The sequence below is a fragment of the Lygodium microphyllum genome, chromosome 21, assembly GCF_053477565.2.
Source record: "Lygodium microphyllum isolate KBCC chromosome 21, Lygodium_microphyllum_v1.1.10, whole genome shotgun sequence".
Taxonomy (NCBI): Eukaryota; Viridiplantae; Streptophyta; class Polypodiopsida; order Schizaeales; family Lygodiaceae; genus Lygodium; species Lygodium microphyllum.
Window position 1 is genome coordinate 125,368,993 of NC_141155.1, and position 19,545 is coordinate 125,388,537.

The window sequence follows — 19,545 nt, forward strand, 5'->3', positions numbered from 1 at the left end:
AAAAATTCAAACCTGGGTCATTTCAATTAACCCCATGATTTAAAGACCTATAAGTCTAAGAAAAGAATTGCGAGTTGTCAAGGTTGAAGGATTTTGTGTTGGCTCTGCCACACATCAACACTACTTCACTTCACTCACAATGAAGCATTGCTTGCAAAGAAAGCCAACCACTATACACAGTGATGCAATAGCAAAGTTGCATGCAATCAATCACGTAGTGATCTTTGCACACAATAGTATATAAGGACCACTAGTCACTGCACCACAAGATTCATGTCACCAATCCATCAACTAATCAAAATGGGCATTCAATCTTTGGATGTTGAGGATCAAAAACATCACAAAAGAAGGGGTTCTAGATTGGTTGACCAAAGTCACCAAAGTCAATTTCAGCCCATCCAAACCACCTCTCACGTAACCCAAACAAGCTTTCATTAGAAAAGTACCATTAGTTTGGTACCATGTCAAGGAGAGCGCATTGCTCTTCCCTTGATTAAAGAGGCCTCTTCTTCCAAAATGAGCAAGGTTTTCATAAACTTACACCTTTTTTGTGACTATAGATAAGTTCTTGTGCAAGGTTCACATACTCTACACAACAATGTTTAATAACTTAATGAGTCAAACATCCACCCCCTAGGCATCCCAATACTAACCTTTTGATTGGTTTACATCTCAATTTTAATGGCTAAGCATAAGGAAAAGGAAATATACAACATAGGGTAAAGGGACGAATAGAGTAGCAATTAACTTTCCCCCATTGGATATTTATTCATGTGAGCTATAGGAAATTTTTAAAATAGTTAAACTATATGCATCACATTACGCTCGAATTGAGAAGGTTGGGCCATGCTTTATCTTATTATCAAGTACGCTTACTTGTAAGTAAAGGGTTTACAAAAGGGTAACAATGAGAGGCCATTAGGGCGACAACCAAGGATGCATTGTTTTGAGTTCTTTAGAAAATGTAAAATGTAGACATATAACTCCATCAATTATATGACTCGCATTAAAGCTACATTTCATATATGAGAGCTTCAAATGGCTAAAGATTATGCATCTTGATGCAAATTTATTAATGGGCTGGGGCAGGTTGAGCTTTGCTTTTGAAGGGCGTCGAGTTATTACAGAATGCATGGCAAGATGAGACTTGCCATTCATTCTCTTTCTTCCTGACTAGTCTTTGGAGCAAGCAGGCGCAGCGATAATGAATTGGAAACGACTATAATTGAGCTCATGGCCATCATCGCACCTGAACAACCAGACAAGACACCATCTCTCTCTCTCTCTCTCTCTCTCTCTCTCTCAACTGCATATTAAACCTGAGTTTAATGTCAGGCAAATGGGGTAAACAAACCTGCAATAATGCAGATAGAAGGTTACTAATAGTCGAGAAACTGGCAAAAAACCAATAACATTGAGCGAGTCTCTGGCACACTCGTACATCCCTCTTCTATAATCGAACACCCTAACGACATATCAAACCTAACCTAAATCTCAAACCAACCTATAATACTGCAGATAGGAGGTTACTAATAGTCACAGAAACGGCAAAAAACCTAAACACTCCAACAAATTCTAACTCTGACTGAGTTTCCGATAGTCCTGGCAATGCCGGTGGCAAATGTTTGCAAAGCACTTAACTCACAAACTCAAGTCACTTAACATCTCTGGGAAATAAAGTGAATTGGAGTACTTGAAACAAGCTAGAAAAGACCAACCTGCCAAAGAAGGAGACATGACAAAGTGAAACTTCGGATAAAGGACACCAGCAGCAACAGGAATAGCTGCTGCATTATATGCCAAAGCCCATCCCAGATTTTGTCTTACTTTGTTAAGAGTCGCTCGTGAGAGATCTACAGCCTCCACTACCTGCAGAGAATATATAGGGCTAGATCATTTGTTAACACATACAGAAAGCAGCCTCAGACCCACTCCCAAGATTCATGTCAAGTAGTATCATGTAAGCCCCTAAATATAGATTTGCCTTAGTAGTGTTAATGAATTAAGCTAAAGTATGGGGTGGTCATGATTCCTTTCTTATTTCTTCACTGTTTTATCACCATTGACAGTAGTATTAGGAAAGAAACATATGTTCAATGGGCCTTCTCACCAACATGCAGACCCTATGTGATCATTGCCTGTGAACCTCAAATCAAGGTTAGCCATTCTAATGACTCTGACCATTGCCTAGTCACATCAAGTATGTCCATTATGCCTATGCTAGAAACTTGCCAAAGGTATGGTCCTAGAATCCTTGCACACATGAGACCAAATGTCTGATGCAGAGTCCAAATGAAGACATCCCTTGTCATCCTAATGTGCCAAAATCTCAAACAGCGGAATGCCACACCTTACAAGCAACATGGGGCATGAGCAGAATAACTGTAAACTCCCCATCTAATTTTTGTTTTCCTTAGCTGATCCTTACAGATGGCCTCCTCCCACCATCTCTCTCTACCTTGCAAAATGGTAACAGCCAGCCTTAAAAACTTTGTGTACTTCCTGCCAGAAATGCACTGCAACAATGGCCACAGCAGGTGAAGGTACTCGAGTCAATGTAGTTCATGGCATAGGTCCACTAGTAGATGAGCTAGGAGATCTGGTACATAGTTGAGGTCTACTAGTATATATATAGATGAGAGCACAGATGAACTAGTAGATCTATGGGCTGAAGATAAAGAGTAAGTTAGATGGTAAGTGTAGGTAAAACATCTGAATCACCATTGGAGTTTGCATTTGAAGATTCAGGAGGTGAGATGGATGCTCTGATAGGTCTAGATGATGCCAAAGATGATCTGACAGTTGGTCGAGGTGGTGCAACTGGATGTCTAGATGCCATACATAGATGCTAAAAGTAAGATGGCACATGCTATCACGATATGAATCAGAGTAATACTCTGAATCTGTATCTATGGTATCCATCCCTGAGCTCAAACCCAATCCTCAATAGCAGTGTACTAAGCTCAAGAATCCAGATCCTCAATATCTAGCAGTGTACTGGCTGCTGCCAATGTACTCCATGCCTCATAAACAAAACACCAAGCCCTATGAGAGCAAGTGCTATAAATATAGCCTAACGTAACTGCTGATGAGGTGGATGAGATATGCACCAAATAAAATTCCAGTAAGATGTGTGGTAGCTCATATAAATATTCTTGAAAGAATGCGAAGCAGCTGAGAGAAGACAAACTAGGTGTTAAGGAAATACACTAAAAGACACATGCACAAAATTATATAGCAATGCAATGAGGATTCATGCACAACAAAAACTGTTGCACAAGCGTGATGAAAACTAACCTGAGACAAGCAATTACCAAGAAGAATGACTGATGCGGCATCAGATGCAGCATCTTCCCTATTTTGCATCTTCAAAGCCATCCCCACATCTGCAGCTGCAAGAGCTGGAGCATCATTCACGCCATCCCCCACCTTCAGGTCAGAAAATGCACAATGAGCACCAACAGTAAAGACCATTTGGAATTAGAGAGATACTCCTTGGAAAAACATTATATAGCAACATTTCTCTATCCTCCCTTCCCTCCCTCCTTTCGTTTTCCTCCCTTTGTGCAGATATTATATAGCGAGTTCAAGGTCTATGTTCAAACATTATTACTAGATGCATGCTGTTATCCAATCGTTATCATTAGTGCATTCCAGTTTTTTTATAAGCACTTTATACAGCAGATACTGATGACAGTTATAACTCTGCTGGATTTTGGTATGTAGGCATGTTTTGACAGTCTCAGTATTCGTATCAGGCAAAGTACATAAGCTCTATATTTCACATGGTATTTATGGTTGACAGAACCTCTTCTAAAAACAAAGTGTCATGTGCTGTTACATCTAGCTGTCAATGATTTAAAAACAAAGAATTCGTGTGCTGTGACATCTAGCTTTCTCATACTGCTCACAGACAAAAGCCACAACTTAGTAAAGGTTAGGTAATCTATAGTACCATTGCAACAGACAATCCTTGTTGCTGCAAGGCAGCTACGAAATGAGCTTTGTCTTGTGGCTTCAGACCAGAATGCACATGTTCTTCTTTTATTCCCACAATCTTTGCAATACTTGCAACTGCCTCTTCCCTGTCCCCAGATAGCATCAAAGTCTCTATTCCCATTTCATGCAACCTGTCAAGATATGGCATATGTATAAGTAACTCCTCGGAAAAACCCCTTCTACAAAGGTTATGAAAGAGCACAAGTTGCACCTTGACACTGTTTGCTTAGCATTTTCTCTCAATGAATCTGTCACAGCTATGGCTCCTATTATTCCATCACCTTCCATGCCCACATACACAATAGTTTTTGACTGGCTGATAGCTGAAGAGGTCAATTTTCTACAAAGATCAGAATTCAGTTGAATCTCTAGGCTTCTTAGTTCTGGTGGAAGACATTTAGCAATAGATTTTCTTTGACAGCAGCCATAAACCCATTCAAGTGACCCAACTGCCACAATCTTGCCTTCCACTTCTGCCAGGCAACCATATCCAGGTTCCGTAATATGACCACGAGTGGATGGTAATACAAGGCCCATTGCATCAACTGTTGAAAGTATTGCAGTAGCAATTGGATGAGATGTATGTCTTTCAATAGCACCAGCAAGCCCCAAAACAGTGTGCTCATCATAAGGAGTAGCCACAGTCACAGCAGCTACAGTTGGCTTTCCAATAGTTAGCGTTCCTGTCTGCTCTACAACATGTTCAAGACATGTGAAGGATCACAGCATTAGCGATGAAGAAAGGTAAAAGTCAGAGCATCCATGATTTCCAGTATAGGACCAAATGAGTATTTATGTCATATGATCTGCTACCTTATCAAACCCTATCTTTTGGACACCTGCTAACCTTTCCAGCACATCACCCCCACGCAGAAGAAGACCTCTTTTTGCACCTGTAGTAGTATGACCAAAAAGTGACAACACTGAAATCATAACAAAATAAAAACAAAAAGTGACTTGACTTTATGAAGGCATTTAATGATCCACAGAAATGTCCTGGAAATAAAAGAAGACTTTTGCTTTATACTATGATAAACTCCTCACTGAACCATCAAAAACAGCACTCAAATCAAACGAAAAGTGAAAGCATTTAGAAATCTGCATTTTGAAGCAGAAGAGGAGACACCACTATGATTACATGTTTTGGTTGTTAGGATGTGGAGGTCTCCTGCTGACTACTGAGTTTGTCAAAATATAAAATGGAGAGTGAATCTATATAGCATTACCCATCAAATAAAAATACAGATAGCATCCATGCCCTTTTAATTCACCTATAATTAAAGCCTGAAGACCCAACAGAGCAGCCAGCCAAAGGCCCAGAGCTCGCGCTTAACCCTTTCAAATCCTTACGCTCATCTCTCTTGCAACAAAGCTAAAAACGTTAGCTTGGGTTTACAAACAAACCCGACTTGTACTGAAACTCCATCAACCTGTTGAAACCTTAGATAGATAGCACAAATGACAGAATAGTTGCAGCCATGCCCTTTTAATTCACCTATAATTAAAGCCTGAAGACCCAACAGAGCAGCCAGCCAAAGGCCCAGAGCTCACGTTTAACCCTTTCAAATCCTTACGCTCATCTCTCTTGCAACAAAGCTAAAAACGTTAGCTTGGGTTTACAAACAAACCCGACTTGTACTGAAACTCCATCAACCTGTTGAAACCTTAGATAGATAGCACAAATGACAGAATAGTTGCAGCAGTTCATGAGCCAGGAACACTATTGTACAGAATTAAAGAGATCCCCACTGAAAGATCTTCAATTTCCTGAGGAATTTTCAATTGCGTGAGGACCAAAGCCAGCAGCCAGTGCTTTGAGAGGATTCTACATAAGGTCTGGCCGATTCTTTTCTAGAAATTTTTTAAACAATATCTAGCAAGATATGATGGTTCCGCATGTAGAAGCTCAAAAACAGTAGAATATTGGATAAGTGATTCTGGTGTGGTTGAATCTGACTCTGAAAAAATGCATGTTACCCATCCTCTATTTTCTGCCAATAGCAAATTCCCTTGCAAACCTGATTTCAATATCCAATTTATAAGAGAATAATTGTACTTACCAGATCAGTTTACTTTTATCATATCACAGTGGTGGCATGCAGGCAGCCCTGTTTACGTGGACAAGTCTCAGGTTAAGTACATGACATGTAAAATATAAAAAAAATGTGTGGGTTCCCCACTTAGGTTGGGTACGCTCGTTCCCCAATTTATGTTTACAATATTAAATGTGTTCATCCATAAGTAATACTTTGGAGACATCACAAAAGCAACCTATGGATGAGTGGTGCCTAGATTAACACATTTACATGAAAAAGGCTAAAGGATACTCAACTTAAGTGAGGAACCCTAAAGAAAATCCTAATGTATATGACATGTAAAATTGAATAGAGAGCTTATTCTTGTGTTTGAAAACTTTGGAGCTTCGACTCTTCTAACTTCTTGTCTATCTTTTTATGTACCATTCATAGAGAGAGAGAGAGAGAGAGAGAGAGAGAGAGAGAGAGAGAGAGAGAGTACATTTATGAAGATCTTATTTCACTTTTTCAGATACTGGGGATGCTGGCACATTTGGACCACGCGCAATGCTTTTCTCTTTGATTCGGCCTCTAATGTACCGAGACATATTGCCATGCTTAAAGGGCTCTTGCATTGGCAGCTAGATCTCATCCGACACTCCGACTTGCTCCCCGAGAGGATTTGCATCCTTGGCATATGGCAATTGCCTCTGGGTCGTTGCCATGATTGGTGTAACCTTTTTAGTGCATTGCTACGAGGATTTCCCACACGTTGGCCTAGGGCCCTCGTGTCTCTTGTAATCAGAGAGAGAGAGAGAGAGACAGAGAGAACCTCTTCACATGATGGCTTAGTGTCATCGTGTATCTTGTAATCAAGTAATCTTGTATTTTTTTCGTAATTAATACAATTACCTTTTACGAAAAAAGAGAGAGTACATTTACCTTTTACGAAAAGAGAGAGAGAGAGAGAGAGAGAGAGAGAGAGAGAGAGAGTGTGTGTGTGGCCGTTGACGCCTCGGGCTTGCCTGCCTGTCCCGCCCCTGTTCGCCTGTGCCAGCCTGCACCTGCTCGCCTGACGACTGCCCGCCGGAGCCGCTGGTGATCGTTTCCCCTATGTCAGCGTGTAGCGCCCTGTGGCCCCGTCGACGCCCGAAGTTTGAACGCCTTCCGTTTGCAGAAACAGGAGCGACCTCAACTAACCTAACTCGCCCTTTACCAGGACAAGTGTGCAGACAGCAGTATGGCTGGCCTAGATATGGATTTTCTTGACCGGACGGTGGCCGCCCTTGGCCCTGATTCCGATGCAGAGGAGCCGGAAGATATGGTGCCATGCACGGAGGAGTTACCGCCGACTTCTGAACAGCCGCCTGCCGGCAAACGCTCCAAGCATACGCCTGATGAGCCAATGAGCCCTCCGGAACGCTCCTATGCGCAAGTGGCCTCTGATCCTGTGGATTCGCAGGAAATTGACTGGGAGCATTTGCTGGACTTCGCCAATACCCTGCTTGGTGATTATGTCCAGCATAATACCGAATCTTTTTCTGTTGCGGGAACGGATGATGTGCTGGAAGCCACGGTCGACCCCAAATCAGTCTTGCGATCCTTCTCGGTGTTCTATGACCGTGCCGTTATACTTTTCTTCACTGGCAGGATCCCAGTGCTTTCGCACATTCGCCAGTGGTTGCACCATCTGTTGCAAGGGGAGTCGGTTGAGGAGATCTTCCTTGGACCTCGCGGGTTTTATGAGGTCTTGCTGAAATCAGAAACGCATCGCGCTGAGCTCCTGTCCAAGTTGCCGCTATTCTTTGACCGCCGATTGGTTCATGTTGTGCCATGGCGCCCCATGGCCGACTTCCAGCGTCTGCTTCAACGCGAATGCCCGGTGTGGGTGGAGGTGGAAAACTGTCCGGCGGTCTATTGGCCCATGTTGAAGGATGCGATGGCAGTTGTGGGAACAGTGCTGGTTCCCCCAAGCCTCAGGGCGATGAACCGCAACCGTTTATGCATGCTCTGGGACACGGCCAGGAAAAGGCCCGCGTGGCTTCGCCTCAATTGTTCGGGCATGCATCCTTTGTATTTTCGCTTAAAATGGGGCAACTTTGCGGGCCACTGCTTTTCATGTGGAAAACTGGGGCATTTCATGGCCGAATGTCCTGAAAAGCAGACGTCTTCGGAGGATGCGCAGGTTGCGCTGCCCAAGGACGACATGGTGCTTGATGCCACGCCCCAGGAAGCCCTTCAGTCTCCTCATGTCATGGATAAAGGCAAACAACAGGTCCTGAGTGTGGATTCCGGTCGCACTGACTGGATTGAGGCACGTCCTAAAAAAGGTAAAAAGTTGGATGCAGGCCAGCCGGATCCTGGGCCTCCCGCTTTCCAGGATTCCGTGCGCACGTATACGCGCCGGAAAGACATGGCCACTTCACAGCAGGCTGCGCGTCCTACGGCCCCGTCGGGCCCCCGCAATCAGTCTCCAAGGAGAGCCTATACCGACGGCCCCAGAGGCCCACCTGCCAAGCTGGCGTTCGATGCCAAAGGAAATGTTATTACACCCTGGGATCGGCGTTATCCCCGCCCCTCTCCCAAGGTAGTGGATTTCCCTTCTACCTCCAAAGCAGGTCGCCAGAATTCTTTCGCAGTATTGGCTGATTTTCTGGATGAGGGTGTCCTGGATGCTCTCGCGGAAAAGGTGAAATCAAGGCAACAGGTGCCTCATTCCTGACTTCCTTCTTTGAGAATACATGAAGATAGCCACGTGGAATGTGCGAGGCATTTGCTCTCGCCATAAGCAACATGCCATGTGGACCGTCTTGCACGAGAACCAGTGGGATGTATTGTGTGCAGTTGAGCACAAAAGTCACGGTGAAGCAGGAAAAGTGATGGATTGTCATGGATTTCGTCTGTTTTATGCAGGGACGCATGCTTCGCACTATTCGGGCGTGCTGATGATTGTCCATGAGAAATACCAGCCTGTCCTTGTTAAAAATGATGTGCAGGGCCGGTTTCTGGTGATCGAAGTCTTATTTGAAGGAGAGATTTTATGGCTGTTGGGCCTTTATGCTCCGAATGATCCCGCATCCCGACGCGATCTTTGGTCCACTTTGCAAGGCTCCATGTCACTCGGCCGAAGGGGGTTCTTGATGGGCGATTTCAATATGTGTGTTGACTCTTCACAGTCCACTTCAGGGCATTCGGTAATGGATACGCCGGAAAGCCGGGTGTGGAATTCCTTTGCTTTGCACGTGCTCAAGCAAGATCTTTGGTCGTGGCTTCACCCTTCTTTTTCAGGGTTTACTTTTCATTCCGCACAATATGCAACTACCTGGTCGCGACTGGACAGAATGTATATCATGCAGGGCGATGATTTTCTTCCCGAGATGCTGGAGATGAAGGTCTTGCGCCAATATGCGTTGTCGGACCATTTCCCCCTTCAGCTTGAGATGCGAGCACACTCGATTGCACCTTTTGTGCAATTCCTGGATAGGCTTCCTTTACGTTTCAACTCCTCTTATTTGAAGCATTCAATTTTCCAGGGCTATATGCAGCAGCTGATTGAGAGGTTCTTATTGGACTTCGCCTCGGAGGGCTTGCCTTCATTTGCACGACTGCTTTCCAATGTGCAGCGAGTTGCTCGCCAGTATGGGATCCATCATGCCTCGCTTTGTCACCGGCGTCGACATGCAGCAGAAGACCTACTGGCGTTGGTCCGTTCCTTGCTTCTGGATTCCCCTGATGATGATTTTCTACTGTCTCTGGAGAGGCGGTTGGCCCATCTTATTCAAGTGTTTCAGTTGAAATCATATCAACAGGCCAAGCTGCACAACTTGACGGACACAATGCAAGACAGCGCCTGCCAGTCTCATAAGTTCTTTCGCGCCTTGCATGCGTCTCCAGCTCGCGAAAATATGACCAGACTCCAGGATTCGGAAGGTCGCATGGTCACGGATCCGCAGACCATTGTCACTATGTGCAGAAACTATTTTATGGAACTCCTTGGTTCCTCTTCCTCGCCTTCTAGCCAGGTTACGCATGCCCGTTCGGTCTTCTATCAACTGGTCCGCCAGCAGGTTCCACTTGATATGCAAGCCGCTTTGGAGACGAATATTTGCGAGGAAGAGGTTATGGACGTTTTGTTGCACTTGTCGAATGATAAAAGTCCTGGCTGGGATGGCCTCACTAATGAATTCTTTCAGACCTCGGCCACGCAGTTGGTGAAGCCATTGGTGGCCATGTTTCAGCAGGTGTGGGAAACGGGGGTCATGCCCTCCTCATGGAAAGAAGGCCTTATCAAACTAATTCCAAAGGTCCCTTCGCCGTCAAAGTTGCAACACTGGAGACCAATCTCTTTGATGGGCTCCATGTATAAAATCTACTCCAAAGTGCTGGCGAATCGGCTTCATAAACACCTTCCAGCTATTGTGCATCCTCTCCAATATGGCTTCATTAAGGGCCGCAACATTCTGCATAATATCTTAAATGTGCAAATGGCGATTGACTATGCGCGGCACTCCGGTCAGCAAGTGGTATTGATCCAATTGGACTTGGAAAAGGCGTTTGATTATGTGGACTGGTCGTTCATTGCAGACCTCATGTCGGCTATGGGCTTTGGTACCCGCATGTCCCGACTGATCTACACCATTAGTGATGCGGCTTCCTCCAGAGTTATGCTTAATGGTGGAGTTACAGAGCCATTTGTCCTTGCGCGCTCGGTCAGACAGGGTTGTCCTTTGAGCCCGCTCTTTTTTGCCCTGGCGACTCACCCGGTCCTTTCAATGTTATCCTCCATGGCAGCATCTGCTCAGCTGGCCGGGCTGTCTCTTCCGTTGGGTCAGCACTTCGTTAGCCAATCTTTGGCTGACGATACCTTAATGATCTTGCAGGCGGACAGGGACAACATTCGAAGGGCATTAGATGTTTGGACACTCTTTGGTCAGGCCTCTGGGCTTCGCATCAATACCCTTAAGTCAGCCATTCTCAGTTGTACGGAGCCTGATCTGCAGTCCTTAGGCTGGCAAGGCCAGGTGGTTTCCCGTGGCTCCATTGTCAGGCATCTTGGATATCCATTGGGGGTGGATGTACGGCCAAAAGACCTGCTGGAGTGGATTTCACAAAAACTGGCGGCGAAGTTTATGTATTGGAAGTCGCAAGCGTGGCCATTCCATGTCCGCCTCAAAGTGGCCCAGACAATCATGCTTCCGATGCTTACATATTTCCTACCTTTGTTGCCATGGACGCCTACTACTTTGAAGGCCCTCACTCATCCCATCCGTTTCATGTTGTGGAAGAAGGATTCACTGCAGGCCGGCATCTCCTGGATTTCATGGTCACACGCATGTACCCCTAAGCGCATGGGTGGAGGAGCTATTTTGGATGCACATACTCATATGTTAGCTCTCCGCTGGTCCCTTTTTCGTGCCATGTGTGTGGGCCATCACCCATGGACCATCATAGCCCGCTATTTTCTTGAGGACAGCGGGCTCCGCCATGGTAACACACGGCTTCGGGCCTCCTGGTGGCATGTCCTTAATGCGGACTCTCGTGTTTCCAGCCCCTCTTCCTCTTTGTTACTGCACTTGGTCGGCTCTTGGAAAGTGGTGCTCCAAAAGGCCCGTTGGCACCCAGCAGGGGACCGCTTGCAGACTAACTCCTTTCAGCTGGAATTGTTGGCAGTATCGAGACTCCTTTCATGGGAAGATAAACATCAACTCAGACCAAGATTTAATCGCATGGCCCGTTTAGGTGTGACGTCGGTGGCAGATGCTACCCTTGCCACTCGCAATGTCCTCGTATCTTTTCGGACTGCTCGGCGACTCTTCAAGATCCCGCGTGGATACCGTGATTTATGGGAGCAGCTTTCGTCGGAACTTCAGGGTCGACAACCCTTTCCTGCCTTGACTGTGGACCGCCCTTGGCAGGATTGGGACCTTGCAAGCCGCCTGAGTCTGGAAAAGGCCTCTACTAATCAGGTGTATCATCTTCTTGTGCAAGATCACCAATGGCTGGGAGAGAAAGCTAACACTGTTTGGGACCTGCGGAAATCGCTGTCATGGTGGCAGAAAACGCTGATGGAGGGCTGGCTAAATAAGACACCTTTCAAATGCAAGGTTTTTCTTTGGCGGGTGATGATTGGTGGTCTTCCTCTGGCCTCGGCCCTTGCCAAGCGTCGCATCTCGAATGGCAATTGTTTCTTCTGTACCACACCGGCGGAATCAGCCCGACATCGTTTTCTCTCTTGCCCGCTCGCCAAGAATATCTGGTCGCTCTTGTCGCACATTTGGCGCGCGGTCGTGGGATCCTCGCTATCTCCTTTCGACTGGGTTTTTGTGCGCCCGAAGTATCCCGCACCGCCACAGTTGCATGAGAAGATCTTATTTCACTTTTTCAGATATTGGGGATGCTGGCACATTTGGACCACGCGCAATGCTTTTCTCTTTGATTCGGCCTCTAATGTACCCCGACATATTGCCAGGCTTAAAGGGCTCTTGCATTGGCAGTTAGATATCATCCGACACTCCGACTTGCTCCCTCGGGAGGATTTGCATCCGTGGCATATGGCAATTGCCTCTGGGTCGTTGCCATGATTGGTGTAACCTTTTCAGTACATTACTACGGGGCTTCCCCACACGTTGGCCTAGGGCCCTCGTGTATCTTGTAATCAGAAGAACAGAGAGAGAGAGAAAGAGAAAACCTCTTCACATGATGGCTTTGTGTCATCATGTATCTTGTAATCCAGTAATCTTGTATTTTTTTCGTAATTAATATAATTACCTTTTACGAAAAAAAAGAGAGTGTGTGTGTGTGTGTGAACATTCTTATGGAAAAAAAAGAGAGCAAACCTTCTTCATAGCATCCTGAATGCACAGATGACCATAGACTATGTGAGACATGCAACAAGAGGTGGTTTTGGTGCAATTCAATCTGAAAAAGGCTTTTGACTTCTTGGAATGGTCTTTTCTTGCAAAACTCATGCGAGTCATGGGTTTTGGGCCTCGCATGTCTAGGCTGATCTACAACATCAACATGGGTGCCACTTCCTGTGTCATGCTAAATGGTGGAGTCACTAAGCCCATTTCTCTTGAGTGCTCGGTCCCACAAGGCTGCTCTTTCAGCTACTCTTTTTTGCACTTCCTACTCACCCCATTCTTTCTATGCTATCGCACCTTGTTGACACGAGACAGCTACTTGGTCTATCTCTACCTTCACAACAACATTTTGTTGGTCAAGGGCACTGGCTGATGATACTTTTATGGTTCTAAAAGCTGATGCTTCTAGTCTTTGAAAAGCTTTACATGTTTGGGAATTATTTGGGCATGCATCCAAGCTCCGAATCAACACTGCCAAATCTTCCCTTATTTCTTGCACGGGCTCCAATTTGCTAATCTAGTGTGGCAAGGTGTGCTTGTTTAGTAGGAGACATTGCAAGGCATCTTGGTTATCCCTTGGGTGTTGATGTGCAGCTGAGACTTTTTGCCAAAATGGATATCAAAAAAATTGGAAGCCAAGTTTCTTTATTGGAAATCTCAAGCTTGGCAATTCGATGTGCGTCTTGAAGTGGTGCAAATTATTATACTCACCTACTTCTTGCCATTGCTGCCTTGGATCAGTATTGTATTGCTGTGGAAGAAAGATTTTGTGCAAGCAAGTATAACTTGGATATCCTAGAGTTATGTTTACACCCCGAAATCCATGGGAGGTGGGGCAAACATCCTAGATGCATTGAAATATTGACTAAGCAAACAAACAGAGTAAGCTAAATCTAGCCTAGTGTGAATCTATAACAGACCTATAGGTGTGCCCAAACCAAGAGTATCCTTAGAAAGATAGACAATGGGATCAAGAGGCGTGGCCACAGGCCATGTCTGATCTATGCAATGCTGGTCTACTGACTGAAGAGCGTACTTCTCCTGGGAAACAAAAATACTACTATCCTCAAATCAAACTATCTCCATTCCCAAAAAACAAGATAACAAACCAAGGTCTCCCATCTCAAAAGTAGAGCAAAGCTGGGCCTTTATCTCTATTATAGCCTCAAAGTCAAAACCGGTGATAAGTAAAATATCTACATACAACAAGATGTAATTGACCCCCTCTAAATTAGTATGGGCATATAAGTTCAAGTCATAACAGGTAGAATGGTATCCACAAGTCATAAGGAACTTATCCATCGGAACCAAGATCTCAGTGCTTGCTTCAGCCCATAGAGAGCTTTCCATAAGCAAAAGACCTTATCTATCCGGTCAGCAAAAGAAAAGCTCAGAGGCTACTTTGCACAGACTTTCTCCTCCAAATAATTGTTCAAAAAGACACTTTTAACGTCCATCTGATAGATTGGCCAACTATGGTGAGTGGCGACCACAACCAATAGACGAAATGAAGTAAACTATGCTATAGGAGCAAAGATCTCTTCGAAGTCAATACCTTGCTTTTGTCAAAACCCTTGCCCCACAAGGCGAGCCTTGTATTTGTCCAAAGTTCCATGCTCTTGTAACTTAGTCCTAAAAATCCACTTTGTCCCAATGACTTTCTTGTGGCTCAGACGACCCATCAAGGTCCAAGTCTCATTTCATTCAATACTCTCAAGTTCTTTTTCCAAGGCTCCTCACCATTGGGGATGTTGAAGAGCCTCCTGCCAACTATCCAACTCAAAATGTACTATATAATTAGTTGTAAACAGCAACACGAATGAAGCTTGAGGTGCAAGTCGAACAGATCTTCTAGGGCCCTCCAAAGTGGAATATGATGAAAGAATCCCAATTCTCACATGGTCTGCTGGTACCAGTGAGGTAACGGGTCTCACAGAGGGGGCCTAGGGGGTCAAGAGTCTGCGGGTAGTAGAGCCGGCTCAAAAGGCACTATGTCAATAGAAACAATGTGAGGAAAGGACACAAAATCTAGTATAGAAAACTGCACAATGTCCCTCTAATCAAACACTACATCTCTCCTAACAATCACCTTATTTATCCAAGGATTGAATAGATGATAAGCTGTCGCTTTGAAGGAGTATCCTACAAAAATCGAAAGATCAGCTCTAGGAGTGAGCTTACCTATTTTGTCATCAAGGGTGTGCGTGTAAGCACGTCTCCCAAAAACTCTTAAGTGGAAAACTACACGCCATGATCCAAAGAATGCCTCATACGGAGTCCTCTGAGAAACAATCGCAATCTAACACCGGTTGAAGATGTACACCACAACCTCTACCCAAAGGCACTCGAGAAGCTCTATTGTGAACACTATAGAACGTGCCATATTCATAATGGTCCCATTCCTACGCTCTCTAACTCGATTTTGTGAGGGGGAGTTGATAGAGGTAAGCTAGTGGGAAATACCATACTCTTGTGGAAACTCGAAAAACTCATGGAGGTAAACTCGCCCCCACTATCACTCCTTACGCATCCTACATGACGACTAGTCTGGTTATGCATCAATAGCACCCAAGCAAAAAAATATGTGAAGGTATCACACTTATGCTTGAGAAAGTACACCCACATGTAACAGGAATGATCATCCATAATGTGCCCTTCAAGCTGGCGGTGGATGTCGGACCACAAAGATCAACGAATCAATCTGAGAGATGCCTCATCTCTATGTGTAGATTGCTAAGGAAATGGGATAGAGTGTTTCCCAAGTTGACAACCTTCACAGACATCCCGCAATAGCTTTAGCTAAGGAAGGCCATCAACCATCTGTCAACACAACAACTCATCAAGAGAGTCGTATACAAGATGCCCTAAGCAAAAATACCAAATACACTTCATGCTCCTACGCTCACGTGTAGCGGCTAAAGCCTGCCAAAAACTATGGAACTCGAAGCCCTTGGCTGTCACCTCAGAAAGAAATTATCATGTGGTACAGGCCACTAGACTATGCCTTACCATGAGCAATCACTGGTCTGAGAGTCGAGGACTTCAACTGTGGTCACCGTGAAGAAGACTCCTCGACCTAACTGGCAAAGCTAGTGAACAAATAACAAATTCACCCCAAGTTGGGGGACATAGTATATATCATCTAGCATAGCTCAACTAGTCAATGGAAAAACTAATGTAACCGTGAGCCCGAATCGTGACCGAGCAACTCGAGCATGTCTGGTTACAGGGGCTTGGAAGAGGAAAATGTCTGAGATGGAGGTCATGTGATGGGTAGCTCCACTGTCCACAATCCGAGTAGCTAAAGTACTTAGTTGTGACGAGTGGGCCTCTACAATCACCTCGTCAAGAGGCAACTCGCTGATTTGAACAAGACTCGTATCCTAAAATGTCTCTACAAAGATCATATAGGCTTCTATAGACCAGTCACACAAGCCCTCTAAAGTTAAGAGCATTGTCAACTGTGATGGATAACCAATGGCAGTGTGGGTTTGGCCTCGCCACTGCTCCAGCAGCTGAGGGTTACACCATCCTACCCCCCTTGTTGGGAATTGCCACACGGAGAGGCAAGGGTCTGATTCTTAGCTTTTGGTGCTACGCCTCTTGCCTTTGATCAACGCTCATCATCAAAATGGACAACCTTTCTAACGTTAACAATACGGATTTTTCTTCGGTACATTCTACCACCCGTGTTTTAGAGATAACCCAAAGTTTCCTTGGATCTTACTAGTTTGCTTTTGATTTTATTTTTTTTTTCTCGGAATTTTGCTTTTGTTTACCCTTCCCTTGCTACCCCTTTTGAGAAGTAGCAATGACAATCCTCTCTTTAGAGGTCAAACTATGAAACTGATCAAATAGCCAAACGTAACGCAGTAGCTGACACTCAAATTCATAGAATGTGGACATGGTGGGCTATGAGATCACCTACTACACAAAATGAAAGTATTTTCGCAGTAACTTATTTCGAAATAATGTGACCTAATTATCGAAGGACTTAAGAGACTCATGGTAGAGAACTCAGCAAGAAGTCGCCGATACTTAACCAACTTGACTTTCAAGTCATTCCGATCAATGATTTTAAAGTGTTGGAGCTCACGATTCAAATTGATCTGATGGATCCTATCCTAAGCTGCATAACAGTCACTCAAGTGTGCCCAAACTTGAATGCTAAGTCAAAATACTGAAGCTGTAAATGAAATGCAAGTAAGAGACCTTGCACCAACTCGGCAATAGCAAACGCATTTCTAGCCTTCCACGAGTGGACAACCCTATATAGGATAACTGCGGAATTAGGTTAGGGTTCCAATCCTTGCACAAGATCCCATAGGTTCTCAGAGTCAAGGACATGTCTCATTATATTTGACCAAGTAGTGAAGTTCAATCCGTTAAAACGAGTCATATCATTAAAGGCATGTTTAGCTGATGAGGACGAAGAACCATCACATGTCAGATAACTAGAATAGGTAGGAGGGGAATAAGTAGGAGAGGGAGGTGAATAGGTAGAAATAGGTTGATAGTATCAGGTGTTGATTGCTGTGGAGACACTAGAACATGAATGTTTTCATAAAGTGTCAGTGAAGATGGAGGCACCGGAAAACATACACCATGTCTAATAAATGGCTAGGGAACAACAAAATGACCAGAAGGCCCACTAGGTAATGCCATGGAGGCAAATTGTGGAACCAACTGATTCACACTTGGTGATGGTTAGGTGGCATTCCCAAGCCGTGAAAAATCTGAAAGTATGGGGATGGAATGATGAACCTCCATCATGGGGATACCACCCAGCTGAGGAAAAGACAAGGTCTTAAAAGGCGTACCTATGGGTAAAGGATCCCCTTGAGGTAGGATGGGTGAGAGATTAAATGGATTTGTCATTTGAGTTGTTGGAAAAGTGTTAGGTTCCTTTTGTCCATTAAATGCAAGTGAAGAAATAGATACATCACCAAAATCATATCGACCGTGAGATAAAAAAACTAAAGGAAAATATAAAGGAGCACTCACCATAGATTCTTACAATTTTTACTTACCTTTTCTTGAGTGCCATTCGAAATACCTATCCTCTTCAAGGCTAATGTATCAATACTTGGTGTAGATAGTTTCTTCATCATAAGCATCTCCGATATCTTGCGAAAAAGAGGGAGCAAAATCAAAATATTGAGAAGTATCATGCATACTTGATATGGGAGTAAATGAAGGTGGAGCAAAAAATGGCTTGTACTCCATGCCAGTTTCCACATAAGTGTGATCAATTCTTTGAGAAACTTTTGTCCTTTCTACAAAATCATTAGACCAATACACTGAATCTAAAGGGAAAAAGTCAGATTTACCTTCAATCTGCTGTTGAGCTCGATACATAAGAATGAGGTCGTATTCGGCTCGTGAAATCTTGTATAATCTATGGACTCCATGGTGGTCCAAAGACTCTCCGGCCATGTATGATATTAGGTGGAGGACCAAGCTATGAAGCCCACTCTGTCATGTGTCTCGATGTGCTAGGCTCAAGAACATCATGATGATGTGGTTAATTTGTGTTTGAAGTCATCTTGTCCTCCTATTGTTCTTGCTTCTTGCAAAGGGCTTTTCGATCAAAGGCCAAGGTTTTGTGGAAGAGAACCTTGCTCTGATACCATGTGAAAAAATACCCTAAATCAAAAACATGAACCAAAGTGTTCGACAAAGCATAAATTCAAAAGAACACATTTAGGGTCAAGGTAACATAGAGGCAATGAACACAGTGAATCTGAATGAATGAATGACTACTAAATATACAATGCTCATGCAGCAAACAAACCATGCAAGAATGAAAACTGTACCCTAAACTCGTGTTTGGAGGAATGAGGCAAAGGTGCTTAGCAAGAGTGTGTTGTATTTCTGACAGATCCTGAAATGCAGCAAAGGCGGCCTAATACAAACAAGCAGTGGAAGAGAGATTAAAAACAGCAAACGCAAATACCTGTGGAGTGCAAGCAGCCTAGGCAGTAGCAATAGGGGTCAAACGCAGTAAATCTGGATTGAAAAGTCCAAGGCAGCAGCTGATCATGCAAGTGCAAACTTTGGTTGCAGTAGCCAAGCACTAGGCTTCTGTAAACATAGAAAAGCAGGCCACCAGGCTGAATTGCAGCCACCAGGAAGATGAGGAGCAGCAGGCGACAGCTGGTGTAGGTGCAAACTGCAAGTAGAAGGCTGGAAATCAAACACTCCCAAGCTTGAAGTGTGAAATGCACTCTTCTGAGTACCAAAATCCCAACATGGATCACTAATGCAAGTACAAAACTGTTAAAACTATCAGTCTCCTCAAAAAGCGTACCCGCACTACACAAAACAGCACAAAATCTACAGTTTGTAGCAATTCAGTGCTGTACCACTGCATGTGCCTCAAAATGCATGCCATATATTAGATTCAACAACTTAATGCTGAAAATCCCCAAATTTTAATGCGATTTCCCAAGTTTGTACAAATTTCTCCAACAAATCTGACATGAATAGCAAGATAATGCTGTTGCAGCACCTGTTCATTGCTTTGGGATGCATGCCAAGCAAAAATCCCAAATTTTCTAGACAAAATTTCAAGAAATAGAACAGATTTTATACTTACAGCCTTAAAATTTAATATAATGTCGCCTTGGGATGTGAGCAAACAGCAACCAATCATTAAGCTTCACCTC

The 19,545-nt window shown here is 44.3% G+C and overlaps 1 protein-coding gene across 2 annotated transcripts in view; it reads right to left on the bottom strand.

The window, feature by feature from the left end:
- Positions 1-804: 804 nt before the first annotated feature.
- The window catches only part of LOC148018520 (copper-transporting ATPase PAA2, chloroplastic), a 124,212-nt gene continuing 105,471 nt past the window's right edge, over positions 805-19,545 (bottom strand). For both annotated transcript variants that reach the window (XM_087661821.1, XM_087661822.1), the window contains exons 13-18: positions 4,813-4,892; positions 4,211-4,686; positions 3,956-4,130; positions 3,298-3,429; positions 1,719-1,869; positions 805-1,249 (exon numbers count right to left, since the gene is read on the bottom strand). In XM_087661821.1, the coding sequence (XP_087517947.1) occupies positions 1,155-1,249; positions 1,719-1,869; positions 3,298-3,429; positions 3,956-4,130; positions 4,211-4,686; positions 4,813-4,892 (1,109 nt within the window). In that variant the 3' untranslated portion in view covers positions 805-1,154. The remainder of the gene's footprint in view (positions 1,250-1,718; positions 1,870-3,297; positions 3,430-3,955; positions 4,131-4,210; positions 4,687-4,812; positions 4,893-19,545) is intronic.